The 26,516-nt window shown below is 41.4% G+C and overlaps 1 protein-coding gene across 1 annotated transcript; it reads right to left on the reverse strand.

Moving 5' to 3' along the window:
• Positions 1-510: 510 nt before the first annotated feature.
• On the reverse strand, positions 511-26,516 carry Smurf (SMAD specific E3 ubiquitin protein ligase). The gene is made up of 24 exons (XM_028322161.1): positions 26,351-26,516; positions 26,208-26,246; positions 25,809-25,950; positions 25,490-25,590; positions 24,622-24,871; positions 23,008-23,217; positions 22,294-22,418; positions 19,486-19,722; positions 19,190-19,432; positions 19,006-19,109; positions 16,792-16,932; positions 16,596-16,748; positions 16,402-16,554; positions 12,097-12,176; positions 11,140-11,260; positions 10,955-11,107; positions 10,297-10,498; positions 9,983-10,074; positions 9,647-9,726; positions 9,215-9,360; positions 5,141-5,265; positions 3,923-4,110; positions 2,689-3,052; positions 511-2,004 (listed from the first exon to the last, which is right to left on the reverse strand). Exons 1-24 carry the CDS (start codon positions 26,403-26,405, stop codon positions 1,720-1,722), a joined length of 3,789 nt encoding a protein of 1,262 aa, XP_028177962.1. The 5' UTR covers positions 26,406-26,516; the 3' UTR covers positions 511-1,719.

Genomic DNA, 26,516 nt, shown 5'->3' on the forward strand with positions numbered 1-26,516 from the left:
CTGTCTGTCTGTTACGCTTTCCCGCTTAAACCTCGCAACCGATTTTGATGAAATTTGGCATAGAGATAGTTTGAGTCCCGGGAAAGAACATAGGATAGTTTTTATCCCGGTTTTTGAAACAGGGACGCGCGCGATAAAGTTTTTCTGTGACAGACAAAATTCCACGCGGGCGAAGCCGCGGGCGGAAAGCTAGTTAATAATAAATAACAATTCTTTGATTATGAAAAAATATTTTATTTAAATACAATGATATATTTATTCATTATCATTAATAAATCATTATCTACTAACTAAACAGTCATAATTTTAATATTACAAGTAACTTAATAGATAAAAGGCACTCATCCATGTTATAAATATAAATTTCTAAACCAGGTATTTCATATTATATACATTTTACCAACATAAACAGTAAATTAATCTTACATAATATAAAATGTTGAATAATATTATATAGTGGAATATTCAGTCATAAATAGCATTTTACAAAACGAGTTTCTACTTTCTGAATTTATTGCAACTTGAATGTGATTTATTTACATATTAATGTTATGAGATTAATAAGGCACCAACATCATGAGCATTCACCTCTTTCGAAAGCTTTATTTATGCATTAATCCCATCGTTTTACTTACATACATACATAAAATGTTAACATCAGCATTCTTAGATTTTGTACTGAACATGTTAATATTAACTATAAAAATACTAATACATACAATATGTTCGGTTTTGTACATCTCACACAATAGTGCCGCATTGTAAAATATAACTAACACAGATTGATATCTAGGTTACATATAAATATCGCTAGCTGTAACAGTTGAGAAAACATGAAAAAGGAAGCCCAGCAAATACAAAATAGACCATATGCTATTCACTGGAGAATCGCACAGAATTATTTATGTAATAAAATCTTATAAATTCAAGATATTCCTTAAAGTCTATGAAATGTATGTATACCATTATTGAGCATGGTGTGCTATCAAATTGTTAGTCATGCATGTACGTGTATGTGTTCGTTTTCGATATAAATGTGCATTCAAATATTAAGTGCAACCAACACCTAACCACAAACTGAGTTACGCGAAAATAAAATAACAAAAATTTGTGTACGACTAATGAACACAAATTGATTTAAAAAGTCATGCCCTATTCGATTTAAAATAGTTCAAGGCTACCGATATAATTTTCTAACGAGTAAATAGTATTCATGTGGTCTGTTAAATATTACTTATGTCATGTTTTTTTACAATTTTGTATCAGTCTCATTATACATATTAATAACACTCAGCAAATAGAGTAGCGCGGTGTCAAATTTTGTCTTCTGAACACTTGAAATTAAGCAGTTTGATTCAAAAATATCATCTGCAAACGTAATCAAGAACGCAGATGTAAATAAAATAATATGTTAACAGACTACCTGCCCGTACTGCCCCCCTAGACAAAACGCACTTTTTGATCGAATCGAAAATCGAATCCGTCAAAACTCCATACAAAAAAGGGGCTTTTCGACCACTTTGCGACTGGTTTGCGATTATAATTTGCACTTTGTCTAGACCCACTGAACGATAAAAGCATAAAAGAAAGATACCTGTACAATTTTACGTCGAAAGTACACTACGACTGTCGTTTCGGGTCGGTCGGAGTGAAAGAGACATTTATTTCTATCGCCCGAAACGACGCGAACACAACCGAGAAGCGTGGGCAGTGAAGCCATCACTCGACCGCAAAGCCGGCGGTTTCGAGCACGGCCTGCTTGAGTTTATCGTGGAGGCGTTCCTTGGTCGGGTAGGGTGGTAGGTCGAGGCGGTTGAAGCATGTGTGAGCCTTGGGCAGCGAGTCGGGCGACGCGTCGGCGACGAGGTGCAGCGTGAACAGACGTGGCGCGGCGGCGCCCGTGGAGCCCTGCAGCGCGCGGAAGCCGGCCAGCGGCACGCGCCGCGACCCCGTCACGAACTGGAGTAGGCGCGCGCGCATCTCTGCGTCGAACTCCTCCACCACCTTTTGAAAAAAGAAGTATTAATACTAGCTGTCCTGGTGAACTCCGTACCGCCTAATAGATGATGAATAGATGTACAAGGATTGTTATGACATAACATGTTACGACTAATGCTGAGCCAGGAACGGCCCAGAAGGCGTATCGTAGGTAGGCCTTCCACTAGGTGGACCGGCGATCTGATGAAGGTCGCGCGAAGTACCTGGATGGATGCGCAACGCAGGACCTGTTGTGGAAATCCTTGGGGAAGATCTTCGTCCAGGAGTGGACGTAATTTGACTATAACAATAGATTCATCTATGTGTCCTTCAGCTTACTAAACCGTCTGATTCGATTTCGTAAAGAAACACTGGACATTGACCTCTCCATAGCACGTTGTGCAACTTTGAGCTTCTTTATAAGGCCTATAGTGAGAGGCCACGTTTCCGAGCTATAAAGTCTTCACTGGTAACACACATTGGTTGTAAACTTTCGTCTTCAGGTCTGGTTGGACTGACGGCCGATGGGGCAGCAAGGTTCTGGAATGGAGGCCGCGTAGCGCAAAACGCAGCGTTGTACAGCGTTGGTAGCAGGAAAGCGCTGGACGCAGGCCGCTACCAACATGGAAAACATTGGGGGAGGCCTATGTTCAGTAGTGGACGTCCTATGGCTGAAATGATGATGATGATGATGAATAGATTCATTATTACCTCCCAGAACCACCCCACGAGCGGCGCATCCGGCGCCACATGCTTGAGGCGCGTATGACGTCTCCAGTCGGCCGGGTCAAGGTCGGAGCGGCCGGCCAGCAGCGGCTGCAGATCGCGCGGCGACAGCGGTCGCAGCAGCTGCGGCGGTATAATGTCGGTGAGCCCGCGCTGTAAGGCCAGCCACTGGCGTTCAGCGCCGCGCGTGAAGCGGTGCGCGACGTACAGACGCACGTATTCGCGCTTGTTCTGGTCCGTCACCGGCTCCGCGGCGCCGCCCGGTCGGAGCTCCACGCTGCGCACGGCGCCGAAGGAAGAGCACTCGACTGAGAAAGTCGTGTCGATCACGCCCGCGATGCTGTTCTCGCTGTGACGGGAAACGATATTATTTTTAATACTATCCAATAAAATAATTTGAATTGTGACAGTTTCTAAGTGATATAAATAAATTATGAATATGTTTCTGGACATAAACAATAAACAGACATGTTGTTCAGCTTAACATAGCGCCCAGGATGCAAAATTCTACCTATGACGTAGTACCCTCCTCACGAGCGGCTAAAATTTCTACATATTGACGTAGTAGACTCTTCACGAGCGGCCAAAACTTCTACATAATGATGTAGTAGCCTCCTTACGAGCGGCCAAAACTTCTACACAATGACGTAGAAGCCTCCTCACGAGCGGCCCAAACTTCTACACAATGACGTAGTAGCCTCCTCACGAGCGGCCCAAACTTCTACACAATGACGTAGAAGCCTCCTCACGAGCGGCCATCATCACATTTTTGTTTTGTTGCAATATAACGCCTATTACAACCCCACAAGACACTATATTACTCACAGCATCCAGGACAGCGAGCAGTAAGCCCAGCACCTATTACAACTACTCAAGGCACAATATCGCTTGACGGTCGCACTCACAGCATCCAGGACAGCGAGCGGTGCAGCTCGGATCGACCTCGCGGATGTCGCAATCAATTAATTACTCGTAGAAGGGCGCCGTGAAGGCCGCGCCCAGGACACGCTCGCTCCTATTACAACTACTCAAGACACAATATCGCTTGACGGTCACACTCACAGCATCCAGGACAGCGAGCGGTGCAGCTCGGGGTCGACCTCGCGGATGTCGCAACCAAGTAATTACTTGTAGAAGGGCGCCGTGAAGGCCGCGCCCAGGACCCGCTCGCTCCTATTACAACTACTCAAGACACAATATCGTTGGCGATCGCACTCACAGCATCCAGGACAGCGAGCGGTGTAGCTCGGGGTCGACCTCGCGGATGTCTCGCAGCGTGATGGCGCGGCCGAGCAGCTGCTTGTAGAAGGGCGCCGTGAAGGCCGCGTCGAGTTGGTGCCCGTGGAATAGTGCCACGCCCAGGATGCGTCCCGCGAAGTGGAAGTATGATAGATGTTCCGGGTTCACCTGGGAATAAGTAAAGATAAGTATACATCTGTTAGTGTTACCCTAAGGTAGTACGAGTAGAGTGAGGCTATATGGTATTTAACCTAGTTAAAAATAAATTTTCAGAAAGCTATGACTGACGCAGCGTTAACAATATGTAGTCACTCGCGGGCCACGCCCCCTTAGTTTCACCCAGCCCCTTTTAGCAGAACTTGATCTAACGTGTCTACTAGGTAGAAATTTAGCTCTTACCCCTGAATCAGCATTGATCTGCAGCGCGTATCTGTCATCGCCAGCGTACTGCGGGTTGAATAGTTCCCTGCCCAGCAGATGGAGCCACTCGCGCGCCACGCCCTCTTAATCTCGCACTTTTTGCACAACTTTCTCTAGCGTGTATTATATTAAAGCCCGGTCCGTGAGCACGTAGAATTTTGTCCAATGACCCCTTGCTACCCATCCTTATCGCTCGCGCGTAATTATATTGCTGTCGTGACTGTGCGACTGGCACCCACAGTAAGTGTGCGAGAGCGATAGCAACATAATTACGCGCGAGCGATAAGGATGGGTAGCTAGGGGTCATTGGACAAAATTCTACGTGCTCACGGACCAGACTATAGATAGAAATATGCTTTAGCTCTTACCCCTGAATCGGCGTTGATCTGCAGCGCGTATCTGTCATCGCCAGCGTTGGCGTACTGGAACAGCCCGTACTGCGGGTTGAACAGTTCCCTGCCCAGCAGATGGAGCCACTCGCAGGCCACGCCCCTTTAATCTCACCCCGCCCCTTTTAGCAGAACTTTATCTAACGCGTATACTAGATAATTATGCTTTAGCTCTTACCCCAGAATCAGCGTTGATCTGCAGCGCGTATCTGTCATCGCCAGCGTTGGCGTACTCGAACAGCCCGTACTGCGGGTTGAAGTTCAACCCGTTGAACAGTTCCCTGCCCAGCAGATGGAGTCACTCGCGGGCCACGCCCCCTTAGTTTCACCCAGCCCCTTTTAGCAGAACTTGATCTAACGTGTCTACTAGGTAGAAATTTAGCTCTTACCCCTGAATCAGCATTGATCTGCAGCGCGTATCTGTCATCGCCAGCGTTGGCGTACTGGAACAGCCCGTACTGCGGGTTGAACAGCTCCCTGCCCAGCAGATGGAGCCACTCGCGGGCCACGCCCCCTTAATCTCACCCCTCCTCGCCGCGAAACTGTATCTGACGTCACTGCAAGCTAGAGATGTGACTTATGTCTTACCCCAGAATCAGCATTGATCTGCAGCGCGTATCTGTCATCGCCAGCGTTGGCGTACTGGAACAGCCCGTACTGCGGGTTGAACAGTTCCCTGCCCAGCAGATGGAGCCACTCGCGNTTTCTAAGTTACGTAAGTTTTAACTAAAAACTGTTAATATTCTATTTAACAGTTTATTGAGTTATCAGAAAAAAGTCATAAATGGTCGATAATTAAAATACTTTCTTTAATTTTTCATCTCAATGTGTTTTAAATTTTTAAGTGGGCAATAGCTATACGGTTTACCCTACCTTTAGAGACTTAAAAACTACCTATAGATTTTAATTTGTATACTTGTTTAAGTAGCTACTATTTTTGTAAAAGTTGTGGATCGAATTGAATAACTAAAACACTGGATACTTAGGCCGAGTTGCGCTATCTTACTTTAACCGTAACTATAACAGTAACCGATGTTTTTTGTATGAAGTTCGACAGATTTTTGACGTTTGTTGAAATTAAAGTAAGACGGTGTAACTCAGCATTACATTTTGATTTCTCTTAAATTAAAGAATACAATTTTAATTTAAAATTACAGGAGTGGCCTATGCATTTAGTGGGGTTTCTCTGATTAATACTTTAAACCATTTTAATAAACAACTACATATTTATCAACAAAGTCGCGGGCAAAAGCCAGTACAATTTGCGACACAGCAGACTGACGTGCTCGGTGATTGATCGATGATCGAGTTAGCCATTGTCCGAGTTACATCATATACGGTACAGTACATAACACGATATTGCTGTCCGCTCACCCTGTATAATCCGGGTTCATTAAAATTGATAACATGTCGCTGAAGAACGAAATATGAAGCTTTTAATCCTGTGACTTTGAAAATAACCTACGTAATAAGTTTTAGATTCTTAATAAGTAACCAACAAAGCAATTGCAATTTTTAAGCCGGTACAGTCAGTGTCCAATAGTTTTTGATACTCAAAGTGGCCAAAAAGTTGACAATACAACCTTATTCCAATTGTGACAAAGACGTATTGACAACTGTTTGGCTACTTTATTTAATACGTATTTGACGCTAACAGTACTTCATTATTTTGAAACCAATTAGTAGTTGATACCTATACGAGTAATAGGCTTAACATCATGTTAAATGAATTTTAAAATAAGGCAATGAGGTAAAATATGGAAAGTATAAAGAAAACAGAGCCGTATAAAGGGTAAAAATGCAAGAAAGTTAAAAAACTGTCGCGGCAAAACTACAGTAACAGAACACAAGATTTTTACATAAACAGAAAAGAAATCATAAATATTTATTGTTTTTCTTTCCAGCTCAACAGTACAGAATTGCATCGCGAAGTGCCACAGTGGATACGGGAGCAGTAGAGTCTCTCAAACAGGCATAAGGATCTGAAAACACTCAAATATTAGATTGAATACACAAAAATTAAGCTCGTCAAATATCTGGAGCTAAGACTCAAGCTGTCGAGTTCTCTCAGTCAAAGGTACCCACAAAAAAAACACCTTCCATCAGGTGAAACGCAGGGCAAAAGCATCCTGGTTGTAAAGCTTTTCCGTTGTGGTAAAAAAGACAACTTCGATAACTTTTTTTTTTTATTTTTTTTTATGCTAGACAAGGCAGGTATTTGACCGCAATCGCACCTGGTGTTAAGTGAGATGCAGTCTAGGACATTATTTTATGACAAAACCGATTGAAATCATAATTCATAATTAATTTTCGTCGGTTTTCAAGGAATTGTATAAATATATCATCCACTATGCGCAATATGCGCTAATGTAATTTTGTCTCATATTTACGAATCCAAGACAATAAGTGCCACTTTTGGTCTAAACTGAATAAATATTTTTGATTTTGATTTTGATTTTGAATAAAAACTCTTTAAAAAATGCTAACAAACTATCTTAATAAAAAAAACAATGAGTTTTTGTACCTGAGCTTTTCAGCTATCTAGGTACTTCAATCACCCATCAAACTGAGGGCTTAGTGTGTTTGATGTAAACTCACACTGAGCCCTCTATTACAGAGAACTCACTGTTATTTAACTCAACTGTGTCGCTGTAAACTTCTGAAGTTGCACAGCACAATCTAGGCTAACTCCAGACCAGGCTTATATCGCTTATTTTCTTTGGCCTCTGCAGCTGGACAAAGGGTCCACTGGAATATGGAACTACGGATGACACAATTTGTAGGTATAAACTTGAGTATTGGAAAATAAGTTTTGTACTTTAGGTACAGACGACACGGCACGTCAACGTAACCACTGCGGGTTCTTGTGCAGTTGTAATATGGGCGAGTTTGCAACAAAAATGGGCAGCCTGATGTGCTGTCGTGTGTACTCAAACACTAACATTTAGGACATAGGAAGAAGAAGAAATTGATGATCTAAGTCTTGCATTCTTTATCTAAGTAGATTACAGTTAACGGCAGTTGCAATTTCGGATTCAAGTCGCTGGAGACATTTGCAAAGATTTAGTATTTGTGTGATAAGCACTAAAATTTCAGAAGACAGAATTTTTACAATAAGTATAGGGTACATAAGTGTGAATTAGTCGGCCGTTTGGTGTAGTGGTTCAGAACGGACTACTATGCCGAGAGGTCCCGGGTTCGATTCCCGGCCGGGCAGAAATTGAAATGATGAATTTTAATTTCTGTGACGGGTCTGGGTGTGACTATGTATAATATGTATGTATTTAAAAAAAAAGTAGAACCATAGACTTGGCACGACTTTGTCTAGATTTCATTACTTTTTAGAGATAAACAAGCAGCTCCATCGAGACTTGGCTAGTTTTTTACAGAATGTTTTTGGTGGGATTTCACTTCTTTTTGTAGAACGTGGCAAAATTATTTTTAACGTCGTAGTTTTATCGACATTTTATTACGATATTAAACATAAATAAACTCAACGACCTTTAAAATGGACAACGAATCAGAATTGTTTTAATAACATAACCTTAGCGAACCTTACAATATAATAAACGAAATCAACGAAATGCAAATTACACAACATTCAACTTAATCGACGACTTTCTCTAGAAAGGAAAAAAATCTGGACACCGCTTGCTAGTGCTAGCGCCATCTAGCGGTGAGCGATACAGGCGAACACCACGGTGCCGGAGTAGTATTGATTATGAATGTGGTGTTACTCCAGATCTTCGATTTTCCTAGTTTTTATAGTTTTCCCTTTATGTGGCCATTAAACCCTAACTCTGTACCAAATTTCAGCTCTCTGAGTTTATGGGAAGTACTAGTTCTATTTTGATGATTATCAGTGAGTGAGTGTCGTAAATTCGAAACTTTGCTTTCGCTTAACTTCGGAACTAAATGACCCATAGACTTGAAATTTTGGATTTTAAGCATGTGATTATAGCTTACTAGATGACGAAAATTTCTGTGTTCTGGTCTAATCCAGATGTTCTCAAATAGGGGCCTGAAAATGCGGCGAAATGGTTCCAGTAAAGGATGGTACGGCAGTGTTTGCTTCGCGCTCGACTTGGCGGGGGCACTGCCGTGCCCCCAGATAGAACATATTGCAGTACCAATGAATCTTTTAAATCGCTCCTGTAAAAGTATAATTACTGTATACGACCGACTTTATTACAAGAAGTTGGTGACTGCTGACCCTACGGACTCTACTTAAGCTTCAACCACACCAGCGCGTGCAGATCGCCATCGCTGGCATGATCATAATATTATGCCAATGACAGGTCTCATTGGCATATGATCGCGCCGTGATCGCGACAGCGATGGCGATCTGCACGCGTTGTTGTGGTTGAAGCTTTATTGAAAGCTAATAAACAAGTGAAAAGCAATCTAAAGAAAAGAGGTAAAAAAACAAATGACTGTCGATCTTCATTAGGCAGGTCACTGACCTCTTATCCTGCAGTGGCCGGTCTGCGGCTGCAGCACGAGCAGCTCGGAGCGCAGCACGCGCGCCTCGGCGGCCAGGTCGCGCTTGTAATCAACTTGTATGGGAAATTGGTGACTGAAATCTATCACAGACCTTTCTCGAGGAAAGCTAACAAAAATAGAATGGCAACCTAAAGGAAAAAGTTAAAAAACAAAAGACTATAGTCTGGTCTGTGAGCACGTAGAATTTTGTCCAATGACCCCTAGCTACACATCCTTATCGCTCGCGCGTAATTATGTTGCTATCGCGCTCGCACACTCACTGCGGGTGCCAGTCGCACAGTCGCGACAGCAATATAATTACGCGCGAGTGATAAGGATGGGTAGCTAGGGGTCATTGGACAAAATTCTACGTGCTCAAAGACCAGGCTTTAACAATCTTCAGGGTCACTGACCTCAATATGCAGTGACCGGTCTGCGGCTGCAGCACGAGCAGCTCGGAGCGCAGCACGCGCGCCTTGGCGGCCAGGTCGCGCTTGTAATCAACTTGTACGGGAAATTGGTGACTGAAATCTATTACAGACCTAACTCGAAGAAAGCTAACAAACAAAAATAGACTGGCAACCTAAAGGAAAAAGTTAAAAAACAAACGACTATTGCTGTCGCGACTGTGCGACGGGCGCCCGCAGTGAGTGTGGGAGCGCGAGCGATAAGGATGGGTAGCTTGGGGTCATTGGACAAAATTCTACGTGCTCAAGGACCGGGCTTTATCAATCTTCAGGGTCACTGACCTCTATCCTGCAGTGTCCGGTCTGCGGCTGCAGCACGAGCAGCTCGGAGCGCAGCACGCGCGCCTTGGCGGCCAGGTCGTGCTTGTAATCATCTTGTATGGGAAATTGGTGACTGAAATCTATCACAGACCTTTCTCGAGGAAAGCTAACAAAAATAGACTGGCAACCTAAAGGAAAAAGTTACAAAACAAACGACTATTGCTGTCACGACTGTGCGACGGGCGCCCGCAGTGAGTGTGGGAGCGCGAGCGATAAGGATGGGTAGCTAGGGGTCATTGGACAAAATTCTACGTGCTCACGGACCGGGCTTTATCAATCTTCAGGGTCACTGACCTCTATCCTGCAGTGTCCGGTCTGCGGCTGCAGCACGAGCAGCTCGGAGCGCAGCACGCGCGCCTTGGCGGCCAGGTCGCGCTTGTACTTGGGCAGCGCGTCGTCCGCCGGCTCGCTGCTGGCCGGCGCGGCCGCGGGCGCCGGCGGCGGCGACGCGGCGGGGGGAGCAGGGTCGGGCGGCGGCTGTGAACAGAATATTCAATTTAATCATCAGCATCACAGAACAGATTTGCTCATAGTCTTGGGACTGATTGCAAATGAACACAGCAAAAAAAAAAATTTTTTTTGATTAATTATCTTTTTCAAAGCACTCCGTTCGTCAGAAAAATGTTTGCCATATTTTGCAATTTCCACGAGAGTTCGGACGAACATACCGAATGGTACTGAGTACAATTGGCGAAACTGAGTAAAGTTAGCTAGCATTAATTAGATTGAAGGTTATTTTGAAACAGCAATCATCACACATAGCCCGACGGATTAGCAAGCTGAAGTGGCAATGGGCAGAGAACATAGTACGCAGAACTGACGGCCGATGGGGCAGCAAGGTTCTGGAATGGAGGCCGCGTAGCCCGACGGATTAGCAGCGCAGTGACGCAGGTGGTGCGATTGTGGTCCTTATCACACCGTAATAAGACTCACCAGTCGCAGAGATAGCGCGAGACGCGGGTCAGTGAACTGCGTGGTGCGGTTGTTGTGGTCCACGAAGTAGGGCCGGCCGGAGGGCGCGTGGCGCATCTCCCAGCCCGGCGGCGGCGCAGTGACGCAGGTGGTGCGATTGTGATCCTTAACACACTGTACATAAGACTCACCAGTCGCAAAGACAGCGCGAGGCGCGGGTCAGTGAACTGCGTGGTGCGGTTGTTGTGGTCCACGAAGTAGGGCCGGCCGGAGGGCGCGTGGCGCATCTCCCAGCCTGGCGGCAACGCAAGTATTGCGATTGTGGTCCTTATCACACCGTAATAAGACTCACCAGTCGCTGAGACAGCGCGAGGCGCGGGTCAGTGAACTGCGTGGTGCGGTTGTTGTGGTCCACGAAGTAGGGCCGGCCGGAGGGCGCGTGGCGCATCTCCCAGCCTGGCGGCAACGCAAGTATTGCGATTGTGGTCCTTAGGGGGCGTCCATTAATTACGTGAGGCTTTTAGGGGGGGGAGGGGGTCAACAAAAACCTCACCAAATCTCACGTGGGGGAGAGGGGGGGTCTCGGGAAATATCACGTATTTTTTTCCACAAGAAATAGAGTTTGACAGAAAACTGGGTTAAATCTTAAGTAAAAAAATTGGCCAAGTGCGTGTCGTGCCACGCGCAGTGTAGGGTTCCTTAGTTGTCCGTCGTTATCACAATATATTTCAGAAGTAAGCAATTACTTCATCTAAAGTCACTTTTAATATTTTCTTCTAAGGAATTTTTATTGGGTATGAAATTTTATAATACATGAGTAAAACGACTATTACTCTTGAACTAACTGATCTATCTTAACCGCTATAGTTTTCCTTGAAAGTTCATAAAAAGCACTATAATCTTGAATTTGCACTCGTTAGCGACTACGTTAAAGCACAAAAAAAAAATGATTCTCAGTTATATTACTCCAAAACTATAAAATTTCGGATTTTTTTTAATATCACGTGAGATTTGGGGGTGGGGGAGGGGGTCAGGCAAAATCTCACCAAATCTCACCAAGGGGGGCGGGGGGGTTGAAAAATAGCCAAAATTGTCTCACGTAATTTATGGACGCCCCCTAACGTGTGTGTGGACACAATACATCGTCATAACAACATGCTTACATATTTTCAAGAACTGCTTCGTTTTTGTACACCCACTCGTTTTGATCACTAGCATCCTGCATCACTCTAGTAAAGCAAAGCTGAGGCAACATTTTAATAACAAGTTTGAGTGGACAAGTACCGAATAATACCGGACGGCAGCGCACGCGCACAAAGACTCGTCAATTCTGGCGCGCACGTGGTACCTACCTACACTGTGTTTTTTCCTTTTGTGCTATTCACTAACGGCAAAATCATTGCTTGACAAAGTCCTTTCATGTAATAAATAAATCTGCTTGAATAGGCAAAAAATATTCGGTTCATGTTGCACTTTAAGCTTCAAATTTTAAATACGGCCCACTGGTATCTAATAAAAATACCGATAATTCGAGTATTATACTTTATAGTTTAAAACATATGTAACTGCTCAAGGTCACCCAAAGGGCGATGGAGCGGGCTATGCTCGGAGTTTCCTTGCGTGATCGAATCAGAAACGAGGAGATCCGTAGGAGAACCAAAGTAACCGACATAGCTCGCAGAATTGGTAAAATCAAGTGGCAGTGGGCGGGGCACATAGCTCGTAGAGACGATGGCCGTTGGGGCAGGAAAGTTCTCGAGTGGCGACCAGGGGCTGGAAAACGTAGCGTGGGCAGGCCTCCTACTAGGTGGACCGACGATCTGGTAAAGGTCGCGGGAAGAGCCTGGATGCGGGCAGCGCAGGACCGTTCATTGTGGAAAACCTTGGGGGAGGCCTTTGTCCAGCAGTGGACGTCATTTGGCTGAAACGATATGTAACTGCGGGTAAAGGTACCTAAAATCGTCCTGTCGAAAAATATTCAAAACTGCTAGTGCTAGCAAGTAACCCTTTTGATGCGGACAATCTGCGCCGAGAACTGACTTCCCATATCTTGTTCCATTTAAAATTTTCAACTGCGCCCAAGATGTTTTTTTTTTAATAGTGTTTATTATTTCGCAGATGGCGCTGGTAGAGGAGACAGGCGCGGGCGCCGCCGCCGACGACCCCGAGGCGTTGCTCAATGAGTGGCTCGGCGAGCTAACCGTGCTCACTGCGGTAACCGATCATTATTCTCTTTAATTTTCAACACCACAGGAACAAATGATGACATGCAACTCGTGCGTGCAGGATCTACAATGACTTCATCATTAAAACCAGGTTATTACTTTTTGAAAAAGGTTCTGCAGAAAATGGAATAAAAGCTTCGAAGGCTGCTACTGCTTGTAGTGTGTACGTAATTATTGTACCACTTTTACATTCTGTTTGTACCTATTATAGGTATCAAAAGCACATTCATTCCAAAATCGTTGATTAAAACGAATTGAAATATTTCGACATATCCATCTTTATCTTACAAGTTTACAACTTAGCCAGTCTTACATGATAAAAATTGTTTAAAATTTTGATCGAGGCAATTTTTTCATTTGAGAATAGGTATTCAGCTAGGTAAAATTTACAAAACACCATATTTTTGTTTCCAAAAGAAAAATGGTGTAGCAAGCACAGGTGTGGAAAACATTGGCTGCATTTCCTCGCTAGGTAGGTACACTAAAATTAGGTTAGTACACTAACGTCAATTTACCGACACGTCTCAAAAATCAGGTTAAAGCCCATGGACACGTGCAGCCTCTTAAAAAAAGTAAACAACGTACATGTCCATGTCTCCTAAAGCGATTTTTGTAAATTCTGGTCTCTACCAACATGTCGCAGGAAGCGCAAGCGATAACTTTATTAAATCCTTGTACCGTCACCAGCACTTCAAATTTTTTGTAGCATCGTCACAGTATGTGCACGAATATTGCAAGTAAGAAGACGAATAAGTACAAATATGTGGAAAAAATAAATAACCTAATCGTTAAATGGATCAAAAGCTATCTAGCGGACGTCTTTTATTTCGCTTGCCCAAAATTCAATAATCTCACGTTATAATATTTCTGTAAAGCTACATTACCTACTGTAAAATATCATTAAAATCCGATGATCAGTTTTTCAGGAATTGGAAACAATATTAGGCATCAGCTGGAACCCACGAGTCCCACGACCATGACACATGTTACTATAGGATCTTGGATATTATTTACTATAGTTTTATATTACCTGTACGTTCCCTGGGTACACTTTCATCTATTTGCACGTAATTTTTGATGTCGTGTAATTAATTAAACGACCTGTTCTTTGTTAAAGCTATTGTGTTAACTGCGGTACGTCGGTTGAAAAATGCCCCGAACGTAGACGGGAAATTGGCAGTGACACGGGCGTTCGACTGGTTAAATAGATTTTGCCTTTGTGCAAGCAAAAAGCACATTTTCAATTCCAGGTACACAATTTAATTTTGCGTTTCAACCATCTCTCTCACGATTCGTATACATTTTCGCAAAATTCAAGTTTAAAATGCACTGCGCTTCTTAAGAGAAATTCTGAAATATGAAACACTTTAAGTATACATTGTGTATTTAACAACTATTTTGAAATGTTGCAAATGCAAAAAAAATATATGGGTACGATTTTTTTTATTAATTACAAAACTCTACATTACAAACAAAAACTTATTTGGAAGAAGCACTCAACCGATAGTGACAGAAAATAGTAGGTACTTGGCAAGCGCTATCAAACAATGTCTGGACATCTAAAGGATCCTGAAAACGACCTTTTGAACTCGCCTCTACTAACAAGATCCAGGAAATACCTAGTAGTGGTCTTATAATTTCGCATTATTACATTTTAGTCGAGTGTACGAGTAGATGTCAAAGATTTACGAAGCATCCATACATAAGAGGAATAAATTAATAATGATAACAAAGGATAATTAGACAGTAAAATAATAATACTCAATAGCCCGTAAAAGTAAAACCGAAGCCAGCTAATAGAAGCGTTATTAATTAACGGCACCTGGCCGAAGCCGCAAGCGAGGAACCGTACACCACTAAACATGATATCCTCGTAAATTGAATAAATAAAAAGAATTGAAAGTAGCTTCATATTATCTCGATGTAAATCGAGCGTAAAAGTTTAAAATACATTTTCGAGCGGAAAAATGTTCGTACATTTAGGCGTCGTTTGTTTTAATATTATAACAAAAACAGCAAAATATTTGTTCCTGTCGATCACCGCAGACCGGGTCGGGTCACACCGCTTGTTGGCGTCCACCTCTCTATCGTGGCCAAATGACGCGAACAGGTGACAACCCTTTACACACTTCGTCGCTTGCCTCTCTAACTGACGTAACTGACATTTAGCAAAATTTTAAGGCGATTAGACAGATCGATTCGTCTTTCGAAATTGATTAAGATGGTGTAGATAACTCAGTTTCGAAAAAAATGTCAGATACGTCAGTTAGAGAGGCATGCGATGACTTGTGGGCTATGAAAAACTAAATTCGACATTACTAACGACAATGCACTTTAGTCTTGTAATAAAAAAATACTTCGATAACAAAAGAAAACCAAGGCAACAGTAATAATAATAAAAAGTAATGTTGTATTTTTAAAAATCATGTAGCAAAAATAAAAAACCATCGCTACTGGTATGCGGTTGGAATCTGCGGTGGACTTCGAAACACATTAACTTAACTTTGTTTTCAAAAATACATAATTATCACAGTTTTTGTATGTCAATCAAGACCTTGTCAGCTCGATATTTTAAAACCGGGTCCCTAAAAAGGGAAGATTGATGCTGGATCACGTACAAAATCGAACACGTGTTGAGCGCAGCCGGCGCGACAGGTGCGCGGGCGCATATGCGCTGTCCCGGTCATGATTTTGCGTAGCGTATATTATTATTTATTTAAGAAGCCACTTCTTAAAACTTTGGTTGAAATGAGGAGCTTCCAATACAAGGTTTACTTTAGTTTGTAATTATACTTAAAATAATTATGGACTTCTCAGAATTTATTCATTGTCTGTTGCTGTTGCTACAACAGGTGTGTCTTTTTAAAAAAAAAACCTTTTATTTTATTCATACAGCTTTTATTAAATCGGCCTCGAAAATTGTCTTTTGTCACACCACGACAGTTTGTCATCCCAATTTGAAAAAGGCAAGATGCCTAATTACTACTTCAGTATCAATGCATTTACCTACATTTTGTACGAAATCAATTAAAATATGTTCATAAGGTAACAAAGTTACCCAACGGTAAGCTAAAGAAACAAAACATCTCGTAGATCCATTGAAAAAGGTTTTTGAACTTGTAGTCGCAAAGCTTTGTCCAATTTGGCGAGTAGNCGCGGGCCACGCCCCTTAGTTTCGCCCCGCCCCTTTTTACACAACTTTCTCTAGCGTGTCTACTAGGTAGAAAATGCTTCAGCTCTTACCCCTGAATCAGCGTTGATCTGCAGCGCGTATCTGTCATCGCCAGCGTTCGCGTACTGGAACAGCCCGTACTGCGGGTTGAACAGTTCCCTGCCCAGCAGATGGAGCCACTCGCGCGCCACGCCGCCGTAGTCGAGCCCCTCCTCGCCGCGGAACTATCTGACGTCACTACAAGCTAGAGATGTGACTCTCTTACCCCAGAATCGGCGTTGATCTGCAGCGCGTATCTGTCATCGCCAGCGTTGGCGTACTGGAACAGCCCGTACTGCGGGTTGAACAGCTCCCTGCCCAGCAGATGGAGCCACTCGCGCGCCACGCCGCCGTAGTCGAGCCCCTCCTCGCCGCGAAACTTCTGACGTCACTACAAGCTAGAGACGTGACTTATCTCTTACCCCAGAATCAGCGTTGATCTGCAGCGCGTATCTGTCATCGCCAGCGTTGGCGTACTGGAACAGCCCGTACTGCGGGTTGAACAGTTCCCTGCCCAGCAGATGGAGCCACTCGCGCGCCACGCCGCCGTAGTCGAGCCCCTCCTCGCCGCGGAAGGGTATTTCGCCAAAAATGGTCAATTTTGCCTAATTTCCTTGGTACGAAATATTTTTTTGTTTTTAACTATTTTTAGTTTCCCATTGCATTAAGTAGCAAAAACTAAGCTAATATATCTAAAAGGGGTGTCATAATTCGTTTTAGAAACAAAGTTATAAGGTCATGAATTTTTGGTAGCCAAGGAAATTATTATAAATATTTTTTTCTCTTTATTTTTCTTCTGTGGTTTTCTTTTTTTTGGTTCGACCCATTTTGTGTACCTTCGCAAACAAACATACCAATGAATACTGTATCATTACGACCTTATTACACAACTAAGAAAGATAAATGCAGTAGATTGAGTTAAGAGTTAAAAACAAGTTGTTCTATATCTTTTCTGATACCATTTCTTAAAATGTAAATTTTAAACTTATTCCAATAAAGAAATATTCAAAATTTGACTTTACGCCGAATTAAAAATGGTATTTTATAATTTCCTAGGCCATTTTATGCCACGGAAAACAAGGAAATTAGGGCCAAAGAAATTAGATTTATGCCTAAAAGACACCACAGACAAAAACCTATTTACCCTATGCATTTACTATTTAAATCATGGGTTTACCCCTACAGACACTACATCTGTGTAAATAAACAATAAAATTAATCCATTGTTTAGCTGCAAAAAACCGTCCAAAGAAATTGACTTTTTAGTAAACAAAAACCCAAGGAGGGACCTACTTAAGCGATTTATCGCGAAACTGATCAACGAAGTACTGTCCTGCCTCGATGGCCTCTTGGGACGAAATGGCCGAGTGTAACGGTGCAGTGCATTACATTCTAAGTTCTTTCGTTTTGTTACTAGGTACAATGGTCGAAAAGAAGACCCAGGGAAATTATACTTTTGACTCGGACAAGAACTTAACTTCACTTTATTTCCTTCCTTTAAGTATTTTACATTTAAAGTTTTTATTTTCCGATAGCCAAACGTTTCTCAAATATAAAGAGAGTGCTATTAGAATGAAATTACGCTTCAATTTGTTATAATGTGCCTTCATTTTGGCAAACAACAGTAATGGACATAACAAGGAAATTAGAAAAACGACTTTTGATTAAGTTTTTCTACGGTATTATTTGTAGTTTCTGCTATTGTAATAGCAAAAACAAATAAAACTTTTGATAAACTTTCCCATAAAAATAGTTTTATACATATAGATATAAAAAAACATGTGTTCGCCTGCCTGGACACAGAAAATTTACTGTTTCGGCGAAATACAACACAGATGTAATCAAAAAACACACTGGACAGTAAAACAATCAATGATATCCGTAAAGTTATTAAACTTCAAATAGTTGCAAAATTCTTTTATTTTATTTAATTATGTAGGAAAATAAGCAATGGAACAATACGTAAGCATAATTGCATAAAAAAGTTAAATAATTTTGTTTAAATAAAACCGACTAAAAATTAAACTGACTCCGAAAAAGTATACACTAAAAGTCGAAAAATAATTTTACGNTGAATTTGCACTCGTTAGCGACTACGTTAAAGCACAAAAAAAAAAATGATTCTCAGTTATATTACTCCAAAACTATAAAATTTCGGATTTTTTTTAATATCACGTGAGATTTGGGGGTGGGGGAGGGGGTCAGGCAAAATCTCACCAAATCTCACCAAGGGGGGCGGGGGGGTTGAAAAATAGCCAAAATTGTCTCACGTAATTTATGGACGCCCCCTTATCACACCGTAATAAGACTCACCAGTCGCAGAGACAGCGCGAGGCGCGGGTCAGTGAACTGCGTGGTGCGGTTGTTGTGGTCCACGAAGTAGGGCCGGCCGGAGGGCGCGTGGCGCATCTCTCAGCCCGGCGGCGGCGCAGATGTTGCGATTGTGATCCTTAACACACTGTACATAAGACTCACCAGTCGCAGAGACAGTGCGAGGCGCGGGTCAGTGAACTGCGTGGTGCGGTTGTTGTGGTCCACGAAGTAGGGCCGGCCGGAGGGCGCGTGGCGCATCTCTCAGCCCGGCGGCGCGCAGGTGTTGCGATTATGATCCTTAACACACTGTACATAAGACTCACCAGCCGCAGAGACAGTGCGAGGCGCGGGTCAGTGAACTGCGTGGTGCGGTTGTTGTGGTCCACAAAGTAGGGCCGGCCGGAGGGCGCGTGGCGCATCTCCCAGCCTGGCGGCAACGCAAGTATTGCGATTGTGGTCCTTATCACACCGTAATAAGACTCACCAGTCGCAGAGATAGCGCGAGACGCGGGTCAGTGAACTGCGTGGTGCGGTTGTTGTGGTCCACTAAGTAGGGCCGGCCGGAGGGCGCGTGGCGCATCTCCCAGCCCGGCGGCAGCGCAAGTGTTGCGATTATGATCCTTATCACACCGCACATAAGACTCACCAGCCGCAGAGACAGCGCGAGGCGCGGGTCAGTGAACTGCGTGGTGCGGTTGTTGTGGTCCACGAAGTAGGGCCGGCCGGAGGGCGCGTGGCGCATCTCCCAGCCTGGCGGCAACGCAAGTATTGCGATTGTGGTCCTTATCACACCGTAATAAAACTCACCAGTCGCAGAGACAGCGCGAGGCGCGGGTCAGTGAACTGCGTGGTGCGGTTGTTGTGGTCCACGAAGTAGGGCCGGCCGGAGGGCGCGTGGCGCATCTCCCAGCCGGGTGGCAGCGGGCCGGCGGCGGCGGCGCAGTGACGCAAATGTTGTGGAACGCGTGGGTCGTGCCAAGTCGATGCGCCCGTCACGCGGTTGTAGAAGTATACTTGGCCTTGCGCGGTCGTGCGCATTTCTGGAATAAGGGAAAGCCCAACTTTATACACAAGCAATTTATTTAAACGACTCACCAACAGTTTTAGGAATACAATTATTATCGGCAGGTAATTTTGGCGGTCGTGCGACGCAGTTCAGAGACACCAATTACTGAGCGGTTTCTAGGTTGTTACATTCATCAGCGTCGAGATAGTTACCACGAGTTTACGGTTTGACCAATGAGAACTGTCAGCAAATCCTCAGTGGCGTCGGCGGAGATAACAAACGTAACACCCGGGCATGCCCCGTTGCAATGTAAATAATATACGAAAGTATCTTATCTATAAAAACTAAACGATTGATTGTAAGATTGTGAAGGGATCAAGAATTTGAATATTATTGAAACAAAACCATTTAGATTCTTTGTTTTCAGTATTGGAGTCATTAGACAAGTCTGTCCATAATTATATGCAAACTTGAGATTAGGCGGAAATGTCGTTTCAATGACAAGTAATGTACAAAATTACGATGATTTTGAATCATCAATATGCAATCGCCAAAATAAACTCAAGGCTGTCTGATAGAATCTTGTTTACACAGATATTTTTACTGACCTGATTTTGTGATTGTAATCTTATCAATAACAGTACTATACGGAATTAGTTTTAATGTATTCCAAAACCTCACTATGATACTATCGATTGATGAAAGTGAAGATACAACGGATTTATTTTGAAATATCATGTTTGATACAAGATTAAATTTACATTTTGATTGAATATCATTTATTTGAAGGCGTGGTTAAGCAGGTTTTTGGTTATTTGATTTACATAAATTACTATTTTGGAAGTTAATCTGATGATTTTGAAAGTCAAATCTAATCTTAAGAGCGTTTACGCCGTTTGGCGCAAAAACAGTACTTTTTCAACTCGTTACAATCATTAACCAGTAATATTACAAATATGTTATAGGCATAAATAGTTAGGCAATTTCGTCGTCTAAATAGTTAATTGAGAAAATATTGTGATTAGTTTAGTATTTAAGAATTCTATCAAGATAAGTCCACACAGGTTTTGTAAATTTCCACTTTAGCGTCAGTTTACAAGCTGAAATTTGTATAAAAATACTGTGAAAACGATTTAACAAACATTTATATCCAATAGCATAGATCCTTGGGCAAATAGTTATCTGAGAAAATTTTTAGATTTAAGCATTTTACAAATACAGTCTAATTTTTTAGAAATCAGCAGAAATGTCATCAAAAATGGCCAACTGACATAAAAATATTTTTAGTCTGTGAACTAGTGATGCGACAAAACCTCTCGTTAATCGCGAAGTGAAATTATTGTAGTACTTGCGTATCATCGCCGGGTGATCGTCAAAATACTAAAAATATGCAACAAAGTCGCAACATTGAATGTGAACTGATTATGAAAGTTTCGAGAACAGGAAACAAACTGTATACGGGTATTTCGCCAAAAATGGTCAATTTTGCCTAATTTCCTTGGTACGAAATATTTTTTTGTTTTTAACTATTTTTAGTTTCCCATTGCATTAAGTAGCAAAAACTAAGCTAATATATCTAAAAGGGGTGTCATAATTCGTTTTAGAAACAAAGTTATAAGGTCATGAATTTTTGGTAGCCAAGGAAATTATTATAAATATTTTTTTCTCTTTATTTTTCTTCTGTGGTTTTCTTTTTTTTGGTTCGACCCATTTTGTGTACCTTCGCAAACAAACATACCAATGAATACTGTATCATTACGACCTTATTACACAACTAAGAAAGATAAATGCAGTAGATTGAGTTAAGAGTTAAAAACAAGTTGTTCTATATCTTTTCTGATACCATTTCTTAAAATGTAAATTTTAAACTTATTCCAATAAAGAAATATTCAAAATTTGACTTTACGCCGAATTAAAAATGGTATTTTATAATTTCCTAGGCCATTTTATGCCACGGAAAACAAGGAAATTAGGGCCAAAGAAATTAGATTTATGCCTAAAAGACACCACAGACAAAAACCTATTTACCCTATGCATTTACTATTTAAATCATGGGTTTACCCCTACAGACACTACATCTGTGTAAATAAACAATAAAATTAATCCATTGTATTATGGAGTCGGTGTTGGAAGATTTGAAGATTTTATAGTTTCCTTGGGCTGTCACTTGACAGCCTGGCACACTTTTACGATGGTGGATCAAAGTATTTTGGTTTGACTATAGAGCGTGAGAATACGCACACAGTCATAATTATTTAAGTGTGAATAAAAATAGCATCGAAATTACCTAAACTTGACATGCCACGCTAGACGTAAACGCTCTTAAACAGAACAAAACTAAAAACAGAGCAGGTCATGTCGTAAGGTATAAAATATGTGAGATACATACATATTTCCATTTGATAAAGGAGGTAAGCATTTGTACAGGAGTCTCATTGAATGCCATAGGTTCGTCTTTTGTACAGTCAACACATCAAGAAGCTCAAGACTGTAGCATCTTAACACGCTGCTATTTTGGGTCAAAAATTTATAGTCTTCTGCACTGTCGATTGAACTTTATTTTATGCGTAATAAAGTCTTAAATACATAAATGATAAACAGTTACCATAGCCGGGGGGCAGATCGGTTGCCGCTACGGAGGTGGTAGGCGCCGGGGCGTTGGTGGGACTCCCCGGGTCCGCCGTGTTCACCTGCCGCGAACGCACCGCCGTCTGGGGTTGCGGCTCCGGTCTGCGGGGAATACGGGCTTTGTTAGTCTACTGGTTAACAATCTTCATCAGGTCATAAAAATAGATTAATTGAAAAATGTAAGTAATTCAGTTAGTAGGTGACAAATTAAAGGGTTTAATCAGAGACGAACATTAATTAGTAATAATGAAATAGGTAGTGTTAATTGTACTACATCGGGGTTTGATATCATTAAAAATAATAGAAATAATTATAACACACATCACATTAAAATTGTCTACATTCCTGTTTTTAATTTGACTTGATATTGTTACTTTCGAAATACCAATAGTTATCAACTTATCACTGACTGAAATACAGTTTTGCTAATCAGAATCATTTCAAATATCGGCCCAAATGTCAGTTTACTTGTTCAAATTAAAAACTGAATTATAATTTGATATCTTCTGATCAATTTCATTATGGGTCTACAAACAGTAGAACATTCCCCAAGTCTACCTCAACTCAACTTTCCTGAGTAGGTTTTTATTGCCAACCATGCTGATCTCTAGCAGTTGTTTCAGGAGTTGCAGCATAGACTGGGACAAGAGGTAGAAATTGCCAAGTAACAAAACCTCGCATCTTCACTCACCTTAACGATATGGAAGTGGAGACATTGACATCGGTGTCCGACACAGGTGACGAGGGTGACGCAGGCGACAGGGTGGTGGCAGGCGACGCGACGCCGGGTGGCGAAGGCGACGATGGTGGCGACGTGGTCGGCGGAGACCCGGGACTTGCCGCCTCTAGCGCCGGCCGCTCCCATTGCGTACGGCGGAGCGCGTGGTTTACGTAGTATGGCCTAGAAATAATGTAGGTGTTTTAACGCTCACCAGTAGACGTCACTATTTCATAAAAAAGAAACATAAAATTACAGAGCATATTTATACGTCCCAACCTAATAATGCTTCGTGACTATAATGCCATATTAAATATTTTATGGGCCAGTACTGAAAAGTAACAGCGCCAGAAATTCAGTTTCTAATTCTATTGTATGATACACTGTAGTATTATTTTCAGTGGCTAAGACGGTGGCAACTACTGGTAAGTGCCAAAGGGATAGGAGGACTATAGCATTTGCACTCACTAGGATGACACCACTGCCTGTAAAGTAAGGTCAGTTCATTCGCTAGTGTTCCCAAGTAGTGAGCACTAATAGGGATAATTATATTAATTTAGCGGATTGCATATGTTAAGCTACCATCAGTCGTAGCACTAATTCTTGACGACTGATAGCAGATAGCGTCGTCACTCGCAAGAGAGGACCATATAGCCTGTTGGCATACAAAGTGCATTAGATATGCTTGTATGCTTTCATATCGTGTGTGCCATAACTAATGTAGACAAAACGACTGAAAAGCAGTACTTCGAAGTTTTCAGTTTTTGTTGTCATATTATTCTAACTAAATACTATTTACATATTTTCCCAAAGGCCCCAGAAAGGGGTTTTTTCCTAGTAGATCATACAATGCCTCATTGTCATCATTGATGTCATACATGATTAATCAAATACATTTTATTATCCTGCATCCTGCTTATGTTGATTGTGGTATGTAGGGAAAGTTTGACAAAAAATACAAGGGAAAACCGATTACTAACACATAATAAACTAGTATGTCTAAGCAATTACCAATAATATTTAATTAAGTTTTCTGAATAACAGTCACTAAATTAATTAACAAATAAAATTACTGATATCAATATCAATATATCAATTTGCCAAAGAAAACAGGAAAGTCCATATTAGTTAACATAAAAAAGTGTGTTCATTACATAATATTTACCCACCATTATCAACATTCACATCTGAATGAATTCAAGTGAAAGGCTCACTTTGCAGAGTCAAATAGTTAATTGTTTTGTTTGTTTACTTCCTTTTATGTAACGATTCTCAAATAATTATAGTATGTCAACTTTTCAAATGGCTTTGTCAAAATCTATTTAAACTTTATTTACAGTATTATATCAATCAATATCTGATTGGCAAATAGAATTTTTTCCATAATCATCATCATTTCAACCATAGGATGTCCACTGGGAACATAGGCCTCCCCCAATGACTTCCACATCTTCACACTTCCAAGGTGAATCGACAATCTGATAAAGGTACCAACCGCTAGGCCGCTACCAACCGTGCGATTTTTGCAATACTACAACTAATAAACTAAGATTTTTCTACTCTGATAATATAAGTACTTAGTATTACCTGCCACTTGCAGTGAACCGCTCTTCCCAATGCGGCGGCAGCGGCGTCTGGTTCGCGTTGGTGTTGACGGGCGGGTCACGTGGCGACCTCACGTCTCCCGCGGGCCCCACCACGGCTAGGGGAGATCCCTCGCCCGCGGCGGAAGCCGGCTCCCCTCGCGCGCCGTCGCGGGACAGCAAGGACACTATGACCTGGCCGCGGACACCGCAGGTTTCCCCAGACCCGTCCTCGCACAGCTCCAAACATTGATCTGGGTGTAAGAAATCGGACTATGAAACAAAAGCACATCAGATTGTTAAAATATAACTTAGCTTGATGTGCTGTCCATAGACATTTGGTATTTCATAATTTTTTACAATAAAAGCTTGAGTGATAATTTCTTATTATTATTTGAGACAATAAACACTCCAGGATTTAGAATGAAATTTTTGTGGCATATTAATTATTCAACTGTTGTATAAAATAATAATAAATCATCTCATCTATCATCTCTACCTATGGCAACTGAAAATACTATAATTTCTGAAAGTAAATGTTGCATGATTGAAGACAATAAATGCCAATCTGGCAATGTGAAATCAGGTAATAGTGGTGTGCAAAGAAATTGAATTTCAAATAGAAATCATGATAGTTATAAATTCATCATGCTCCTTTTTTTCTAAACTTTAATATGCATTAGTGTATGTATTGATTTATATATTAACATAACAAAAAATAATATTTAGAAAGTTACATTTATGGAAAACAAGATAATATTATGTACAGACTTTCTCGTAATATGTCACTACATATGCTATCATTTAATAAACAAAGGCTTCAAAATACCTAAATGAGTGTTTTTTTGTTGTTTTGATTGGTGTTTACTTACATCCCGTGTCTTTCAATTTGTGCACTGTGGAAGGTTGTATTCGAACACATCCTAAGAATCCGGATCCTTGTCTTTTATGCACTTTTCGTTGATTCCAAACACTAAAATGAAAAATTTTATAAAACACAACATAAAACATCTGTTTCCAATGAAACATTAACATGATAGAGCATTATTCCTCAGAATAACAAAACTAGCATTAGTCTTATGTCAGTCAGTCAATGGCAGTTCTGACTACAGCTGATACAAACCACAGGACAGAAGAAGAAATCAATCTTTCATTAAATGTTAATAGTATTATAATATTTTGTGGGTATACCTGATCGTAATACCATCTCCTTTAGTGAGATATAAATCGTAATGTGTATTCCATTTTGGATCAAGTGTAGCTTTCACAGCATTTGTTGAATACACTTGTCCACTACCATCCACTGATATTTTGGCGAAAGGATCTGGCAAACCTGGAAAGTAAGCCTAATTTTAACACTTAACTCAAACTAAATTTTGTAAACAGAACATGTGATAGTAGTCTAAATAAATCAGTTAGAAAACTAGTTCCTTTAAAAGTATTGCTGTGAGAGATACAATTACCATTAATTTAAGATTGAAGAATAATTGGGAATGTGCTACAATACAACTTGCAAGTGAAAAATTCTAGACGAAAAAACCTTGAACATATTTCAGGAGTAAAACAACAAAGAAATGAAAATGGACTTACGAAAAAGATCCCTTCGGACCAAGTTTCTTGCACACAGAACTAAAAAGAAAGGATAAAGTGCATTTTAATAACATGGAATGTGTAAATTGTGAAAAGCAAAATATTCACATAATTCCAGGAAGACTTCAGGAAGATTTACTCACTTGTGAGTCGAACTTTTTGTGCTCCATATTTGCGATTCGACACAGGAGTCGACATTATAATATATTTTTCATCGAAACATCACAGAAACCTTTTAATTTCATAAAAATGTACATTCCTACTGCGCAAACTTCAGATTCAGACCACCATCTTTATTTTCTTTCTCTT

The sequence above is a fragment of the Ostrinia furnacalis genome, unplaced genomic scaffold, assembly GCF_004193835.3.
Source record: "Ostrinia furnacalis isolate ACB-3 unplaced genomic scaffold, ASM419383v2 OfSCF7604, whole genome shotgun sequence".
In the NCBI taxonomy this organism is placed as follows: domain Eukaryota; kingdom Metazoa; phylum Arthropoda; class Insecta; order Lepidoptera; family Crambidae; genus Ostrinia; species Ostrinia furnacalis.

Excerpts from the sequence above, each read along its gene's own strand:
- Smurf (XM_028322161.1), bottom strand. The coding sequence starts at position 26,405 with ATGTCGACTCCTGTGTCGAATCGCAAATATGGAGCACAAAAAGTTCGA. Across the intron at positions 22,419-23,007 it reads TCCACTTCCATATCGTTAAG|ACCGGAGCCGCAACCCCAGA; the intron begins GTGAGTGAAGAT and ends TATTCCCCGCAG. Across the intron at positions 16,749-16,791 it reads AGATCAACGCTGATTCTGGG|TTTCGCGGCGAGGAGGGGCT; the intron begins GTAAGAGATAAG and ends TGACGTCAGAAG.